The sequence below is a fragment of the Clavelina lepadiformis genome, chromosome 7 (assembly GCF_947623445.1).
Source record: "Clavelina lepadiformis chromosome 7, kaClaLepa1.1, whole genome shotgun sequence".
NCBI lineage: Eukaryota > Metazoa > Chordata > Ascidiacea > Aplousobranchia > Clavelinidae > Clavelina > Clavelina lepadiformis.
This window is the reverse complement of record NC_135246.1, coordinates 19,438,242-19,446,495: the sequence shown is the minus strand read 5'-3', so window position 1 is coordinate 19,446,495 and position 8,254 is coordinate 19,438,242. Positions and strand designations below refer to the sequence as shown.

General features: G+C 41.4%; 1 protein-coding gene across 1 annotated transcript; it reads left to right on the top strand.

Annotated features, from left to right (window-relative positions):
- The first annotated feature begins 3,485 nt into the window (after positions 1 to 3,485).
- LOC143465630 (proline-serine-threonine phosphatase-interacting protein 1-like) lies at positions 3,486 to 7,363 on the top strand. The gene is made up of 5 exons (XM_076964023.1): positions 3,486 to 3,756; positions 4,504 to 4,644; positions 4,722 to 4,811; positions 5,123 to 5,315; positions 6,200 to 7,363. The coding sequence occupies exons 1-5, from the start codon at positions 3,569 to 3,571 to the stop codon at positions 6,743 to 6,745; spliced, it is 1,158 nt and encodes a 385-aa protein (XP_076820138.1). The 5' UTR covers positions 3,486 to 3,568; the 3' UTR covers positions 6,746 to 7,363.
- The last annotated feature ends 891 nt before the right edge of the window (positions 7,364 to 8,254 follow it).

Sequence of the window (8,254 nt, the reverse complement as noted above, 5' to 3'; positions counted from 1 at the left end):
ATATTCACAAGGACTGATCCCAATTCGGCAATGTTGGTCCGACAGGACATCATTTACTTCGACACGTCACTATATCTACGTCATTGTATCTAATTCGGTTAAGGGAACTTCCCGAATAATGTACAGTATAGGGAAAGTGACCAAATAACTACATTTCCAGCATCAGCGCTTTTTCCAGAAAAAGTTAAGATGTCATTCTTACCGCCAACCTGGAGAATGGTCATCTTGGACCACTTAGGCGTCCCCTACCGGTCAAGTTTAGCTTTTGATAACAACCACGCACTTTGCTGTCGCAATTTTCTGTTCTGCTTTAACTTCGACCTTTTTCTTAGCATTCGCTATGGCGCGTATGGGATTGAATTTTTTTAACTAATTCAATACACATTGGTGACTTCGATGCTTTTAACCACTTAATATTTTTAACTACTTTACTAGACTTGACAGGATATTGTTTAAAGTCTACTAAGTTTTCAGTCAATCTCAGTGGTAACTACATAATTTCCTATCTCGTCCAATATTAAGGTTTGTCACTTTCACATCTACTTTGTTTGCCTTTATAGTACGTCCAACAACGCTGCAGACTTATAGTCATCATTATCGCATGTTGTTATATTTGTCCTCTGTCGTTCTTGCTTTTATCTCTTAATCCCTATGATTATATCGCATAACCCTGAGTATATTTAACTCCATCTAAACCGGGTGAGCGACATTTTGATCTTGTCTTTGTGTGGCCGACACTGCACACACATTTTCAATCGTTAATTACTCGAAAACTATACGTCGTAAACCGATCGGATTTTTACAGGTTGGTAGCAAAAACATCTGGCTTCCTGTATGCAGCATAATTGCAAACCTAAAAAGGTGCATTTAGTGTAAATTAAGTATTTTTACAAGTAATACATTTCTAGAAGTTTTTCTTTGTTACGCCGCACTCCCGCTGTGGTTAATCGCCTGGTAAACCAGCTGACTACGAGAAGATAACAGATCCATATCACATCCGTTTTCCTCTAACTGTCATCTAGTTAGTTGTGCGTGAATGATTAAACGAAAACAATGCGCTTCAATGCGCTCATGGTGGCAGCACAGAGCAAAATTATGAAAATAACACAATATTTCAAAAATTACAAAGTCTAACTCTATAAAATAAAACATGGACAGATAACTGAACCTTTTTAAGAAAAGTCTCCAAATTTTAAGTTTCTACAGCAAACAGTGCAACTGTACGCCACGTTTTGCGGTGACTGTTTGCAGGGTAGGCCACACAAAGTTTAGATAGGGTCAAATGCCTTTATCAACCGTTTCTTTTCGATCTGGCTTCCAGAAAGAACAAATGTTCTTTAAAACATATTTACCATTTAATAAAATGATTTTACCTGCTTTTGAGGCGCTTCTTGCAACCAGCTGGTGTGTAAAACGCGGCTCAATTCAACCAAAGTTACATTCTTTTTCCTTCAGACCGCTTCCTGCGCTTTCTATTCAAGTAAACACGGAACCCTTTTGTGAACGCTCATTTTGATAGAATTTTGCGACCAGCAGATGTCAGCAGTGACCAGAATTTGGCGATTTTTACCGATCAGAGCAAACAGGAAGCTTCATAGTTCCTTATGGCTCTGTTGTTTGCGCACTACTGGTGTGTGTGTGTGTGTGTGAATCAATGCTTGTCCGAAATCGACAACGCATATTTGAATGTAATGTTTTGTCCTTCATTACTTCTAATGTGTCATATCTAGAGTATTAATGGTGCTCGCGAAGCTTCAACGAGCGTTGAAACCAGACCAGTGCTGTTATAGAAGGAAGTGGAGGCAGTATCAGGTTAAAGCTGATCACATAGTTCATCCATTGCGCGAGTGTGACATCACAATGTATCCTATTATATTACAGAACACAGATTCCGCACACGTCATATTTAATACCAGCGAGTATCATTGTGTAAAGTGCGATAGTAAATTGTCCTTCGGCGGCGTTCGCTTCACTAATATATAAAAGTAAATAGCGAGACCAATGACAAACGTTCATTGCAGTGAATAGCGCGCTGCAGGCCGCGTTCAGCAAGTGTTTAATATTTTACAGCTGTTTAGACAGATGAGTTATACCAGCAGTGAGATGGTCTCACAACTAACGTCGGTTTCAGCCTCTACCGCGCTGAAGTTTACATTTAAAACGAAAGCAATTGTGATACTGACTCGGCGAATATTAAAAGCAGACGCCGCAGCGCAACAAGCAACTTACTGAGCAGTTACAACGATCGCTGTAAGTAGATGTGCTTTGGTAACTGTACCGGATATCTGAGGCAGAGTTTTAAGTAGTTGCACGTTTTATGCCTGGACATGTTAACATGTTAAAGACCTTTCCTCAAGAAATTTGTTTATTTTTTGAGAAGGCAAGCGATGGACCACAGGGTAGGTAAATAGACAGTGTTGGTTCTTCGGCGCTAAAGCGACATTATTAGGCTGAACATAATGTGACGGATAATGACTAGAACTGATTGGGGTTGTCATAGTCTTTGCCAGACTTAATGCTAAATTTTCTATGTAAAAGGTTAAACCGGCAAACGTATGGTTGCAGTTAAGTCCTAGACAATTAGAAGCAGATGAGTTATTGAGTGGATTTATGAACTATCAGTCTCAAACCGTAGAAACGATAAAGTCAAATCAACTGCTATGAAGCTAATTATACCAAAGTTAGCAGCAGTATAAACGAACAATGCATCGCTGTTTGCTGATTAAGAAAGGCCAACATCGTGTGTGACGTAACACTGACTGGTGACGTCAGATCGATTCTTTCCCGGCCTACAGAGAAGCAGCCAAGTCGTGCATACCAGGCTTTGCACTGTTTACATAAATACTTTGCCATTTGTGCGCGCAAATAGTTGTTGCCTGTTGTGGTTTGGAATTTACAGGGCGAGCTGCTGAAAGTGTCATTGGAAAGTTTTTGCCGGGTTGTAAAAACAGCTTTGTGGTTTGTCCAATGCAGATTCCCGGCTGGTGTTAGGAAAAAGTAGCATTAGAAAATAAACACAATACGCTATTGTTAGTCCAAGTCTGAACAACTTAGCATCGTGGAAAAAACTGCCAGGGTATTTCTCAGTGGTTTGCTTTCTATTTGTTGTTATTGAACTGTTTTGCAATTGAATGCTGACGTCATACTAGATTGCACTTGATATTCTAGAATCTAGTTGAAGTGAAGTTCGTTCAGTTTTTGATATTAATTGATATTAATCGTCGACGTTCAACTGCGTTTTTAGCCCCGAACCCTCATTTCATTTTGTTGCGTCAAAATTACACATTGAAACGTATGTATGACGTATGAGGAAATTTTCAGCAAGCAAGTTTCGGGCGGAACTAAATTTCTCTGTTATTATGACGTCACACTGACGTTATGCAAAACCTCATAAAAATTCATGTGACCCTCATTGTGTGTTGGCGTTTTAAACGCGGGGCAAAATCGATCAGGACGCATTAACGAGAGGATCGGGTATTGTATATTTAAAGCTTCAAAAGACTTTCACGTAATCTGAGTAACCATTAATCATTGTTGTAGGTCGGTTTTAGGGACAGTTTATGCGGCAATGGCCTACCCACCAGGTACTTTTAAAGGATCATTCTGGGAGACAGACTTTTTAACTCAACATGGCTTCGACGCTGTTGTATCTCACGTCAAGGAGGGGCAACGTTCGAGTAAAACCCTTGAGGACTATCTCAAAATGAGGGCAAGAGCGGAGGACGAATACTCAAAGGCGCTTCTGAAGCTGACCAAGTGAGTTTTTAACTTGGTTATTGAGCAGTCATCTCAATAACTCAATCATCTCGTCGTCAAATAGATGTCAGTGCGACATAGGACATAGTTTCACAGCCAATGGCTCTGCTTCCATACAGCATTTTCCGCAGGGAAGTATGTCAGCATTTGTTGATTTTCATTTCAGCCAGTAATGACCCTACCCCTTAGCTGGCTGGTTAAACAGGCCACAGATTTCATTCGGGGGTTTCCGCCGATTCACAGCAAATAAGAATTGAGCCGCCATTGAGTCGTTTTGATGTTAAAAATAGGATCGTGTATGACAATGTTCTATTTCAGTCTCCATGTATTCATGTCTTTCATGCAAATATATTGCTACTTTATTCCCCCCTGTCAGCAACATGACAGCATCAATTCAGCAATTATTTCGTCACTATAAATCGTCCAAGATTAAAGATTATTTGCAAGCTGCTTGAAAATGGGGCCTTTTCAATTGCTTTGTCGCGCTATGAATTTGCTTTTGACGAATAAACTGTGATTGTTATATCATTCGCTCTCCCTTAATCTCGGTGTTGCCCGAGTATAAAACCGTATAGTTCCCAGCATATGTCCATTACCAACGTGTGGCAATATAGTCACTTTATAAGCTTGGAACAAGGAACCAGGTTTTGACCGAAGACAGACGTGTTTATGACGTCAAAGCTTTATTGCATCGACGAAAACTCAAGAATGATCGATCGTCCTGCAAACCTGTTCATTTATCCGTAGATCGTTCCCCGTTGATTATGGAGGCCTGGGAAAAGCGGTCGACGAACTGAAGGCGGAAGCGGAAACGGAAGCGACCGTGCACGCCCTGACTGCTGCCAAAATCCAGGAAGAGGTCACCAAACTCACTGAGTTCCGGGAAAAGTAAGTTCGGTTTTTCACTGAGTCACGTCGACGAGGCTTAAGTTTTGGTGGGGGATTTAAATTTAACGGATCTACAGGCAGAAGGAGGAACGGAAGAAAGCGGAGGAGGTTGTTCACAAATCCCACAAGTTTAAAGCTGACCTCTACCGGAAGATGCTTAATTGCAAGTGAGCATTGTTACGTCATAAACTAACATATTAACGAATGTTTGCGGTTTTTTACACGCTATAGAGATTCGGGCAGCCCTTCTCAACCAAATTTTTTCGCGACCCAAAATCAATTGTCAAACAGTTCAATATGTACAATGCCCACGACGCTAAAAATAGAGCGATTAGTGTCCATTTGAATTTCAAAGAAGCTACTGCTGCTTATGCTAAACAAAATCACGATCTATCAGTATCAGTATGTCCAAATTTGGTCAGCGGCCCTTCTGGTTTAAGAAGCAAACTTCCATATCTTTAAACTTTCATATTTTTAGAAACACTTACGAGGGAAAGTTTAAAGCGGCGGAAAAGGCGGAGTCGGACGCGGAAAAGCTAAAATTCGGAACCAAACCGAAGGAAGTGGAAAAAGCGCGGAAGGTGGCCCATCAGTGCCAGGCGAGCTCCATGAAGGCGGATGAAGATTATAAGATGTCGGTGACAGCGGTGGAGAATGCCCGAAAATGTTGGGTGAGTGGAAAGTTGGAGGAACCTCGCTTATGTTGCTTGTGCACCGCGATGCTGCGTCTTCCTTAATTTAAATGGCGCTAACACGCTAACACCGAATGACAACCTTCAACGAAGCCCGTTTTTAGTTTCGAGCTCAGCCGAAAGCTTTCCGAGTAGAACGAGGCAGTTTTAAATCGCCTGCAAGCTTTGAGGACGTAACAAACCACAGCAGGCTTTAATTTCGGAACCTGCGTTAAAAAGATTCCAGTCGACACATAACTGGTGCAATCACAGCACACAGCAGCCCGATGGCGGAATGTTGCGTGTGACGATGTTTGCGACAATTGAACTGTGAGCAATTGTTTGTAAAATCCTTCAATCATTCCGCTCTTTACTACTTCCGCCGTTTGTGAGCAAACAACCTGCAAACACCACTCCGCGACAATCACCTTTTTGGAATGATTCAGTCGGTTTTTTTTCCAACGCTGAGAATCGCTCTGCACTGGAATTATTTAGTAAACTTGATTCACAGCTGCGTCAGTCGAACTTTGTAGGTAATGTATAAACCTGATGTGATTAGTGGAACGTTTTTCCCTTCGTGAAGATACTATAATGCATTGTGAGTTCATTTTCATCATTCGTGATCTCTGTGACGTCACGCCAAAGCGATGTGTTCGCGATGTCTTTGTTCGTGCATAGCCGCGAAGATTAAAACGCTTAATTTAGTAACCTGAATAATTCCATCAAAGCAGCGTGTTCTTGTGACTATTTTTTAATTTCAATTCTTGAATACGGTCTTGGTATTATCTGACTTTGGTTTCACTCCAATAATTGTTTTCTATTTGCTCTTATAATTGGTTCCTGAACCAAAATCTTCCCGAAATGTGATCATGTTTCAATTCCAGGTCCGGGAGCACGCGGACGGATGCGACACTCTTCAGAGATTGGAAGAAGACCGGATAGTGTACTTGAGGAATATGATATGGATCTTTACAAATCTCGTGTCTGACCTCTGTGTCCGGTTGGACGACAGTAGGGAGAAGATTAGGCTTGTCGCTGAACTCTGTAACGAAGATACCGACATCCAGGACTTTATTAAGGCCAAGTCCACCTCGACCAGCCCGTTACAAGCGGTCGAGTACATCCCATGCGGGGCGCCCGACTCTGTACAAAACCATCCAACGCCGAACCACAACAACATGATATACGCAGCGCCGAAGCCAAAACTGTCCAACTCGCGTCACATCTACGAAGTGGGCGAGGACCCAGATGACCTGTACGAAGCCATTTATGACTACTCGCCTGCGAACGCCGATGAGGTTGGCATGGAATGCGGAGATCGAATACAAGTGACGCTTGGCGCCGCCACGGAGGATGGCTGGCTTTACGGACTCAACACCCGTACGCAGTTGAGAGGCCTCCTGCCAAAGAATTACGTCCAGGAAGTTTAGAGATTTTGGTCCAGGGTTTTGAAATGCCAGAAGTTGTTGTTGTTCCGTTTGTTTCCGTTTTACTTTGTCCGTCTTCACCCATTTTTTGCTCGAGATAAAGTTTTCAGCAGATTCTTAGCTGTTTTACAAATAATTTTGTTGGAAACACTGATCTATTAATAATTTCGCGTTTTTCGCTGAGTCACGAAGCCACTTTTTTACGTCATATGTTCCTTGTGTTTGTCATAACTCGTCATTTCCGATGAAAATAAGAAACTCGTTGTGCAACGAACTTTATCACTTTCGTTTGAAGGGAAAAGTTCTTCCGAAAATAAAGCGCCATTAAAAGACTTTCAAAACGCAAGAAGAAATTTTCTTGCACTAAATGTGAAATTACACTGAATTCTTGTAGAGACTGTCATGCAATGACGTCACACAATCTTATTCTAGAAACGTGCAATAAACGTTGTATCGACCTATGACGTCAGGGTTCGCTCAATACTGTTGCTTGTTGAAAGTTATTTATTTTGTCAACACGTTGCGCGATGTCACGTGCTCTTACTGAAGCGTGAACGTCTTCTGCGTATTTTAAATTGTTGCGTCATTTTTGAAATAAACAAACATCTTTTTAAAAAGTTATTTTTTCTGTTTCATTTGGTCACGGAAACGTACGATAGTATTCCATTTTAGATCAAAAATATTAAATATAACGTAGGCTATTGTGCCGTCATAATGCATCTTTGTCAACACAGCTGCAACTACAAGAGGCTGGCCGAGGTGTGATTCGTAATTGGACAGGGTCGAAGGTGAACTGTATTATTACGTCATGTTCACTTTGGCTTGTAAGTGGCGGCTTTAAGATCTCATGTCCGAAACTTTTTGTCAGACGAATTTAAAATACCCTGAACAATCACGTGAAGCGAGGAACTGGAGACCGCCTTCCAAAGCGTACTAACAGCTGATGCCTTTTTATCAATAGAAACACACGACTCTGACCGAATAGGCTGCTTATGAAGGCATTTTCACATCATATGGAAGTCAAGCTATGTGAGCTGAGCTGCTCCATATCTCCACCGAGCGGCTATATTCATCGGCAAAGTTCAGGAAAAAAAGCGAGTTTCATAGGAAAGGTCGTTGAACGGTGCAATGATAATGATGTTAAGGTCACTGACCTCACTTTCAACTTCACGAATTTGTGCTAAACTTGTAAAATATAAAATAATTTAAAAAAAATAAAACTTACAATTTTGTTTCCATTATTTTCGTGCCGTATCATGCCTGAATTTGTAATGAGCGGAATAATCGTTCGCCGCCAAATCGTAGCATGTTTGAGTTAATAAGAAATCTGGAACATTTCTCCGATGGAGCATCAATTAAAGACCGAAGGGCCGGGCTTAGACAGGCAATTATCATTAAACAGCACTCTACGTCGGTTCTTCAAAGCAATAGGTGATTTAGGTGGCTCGGGTCTGCCGGGACTGCATTTAAGTAAACACCGAGTTGTATAAAATCTGTAGCGCCGGGCTTTGA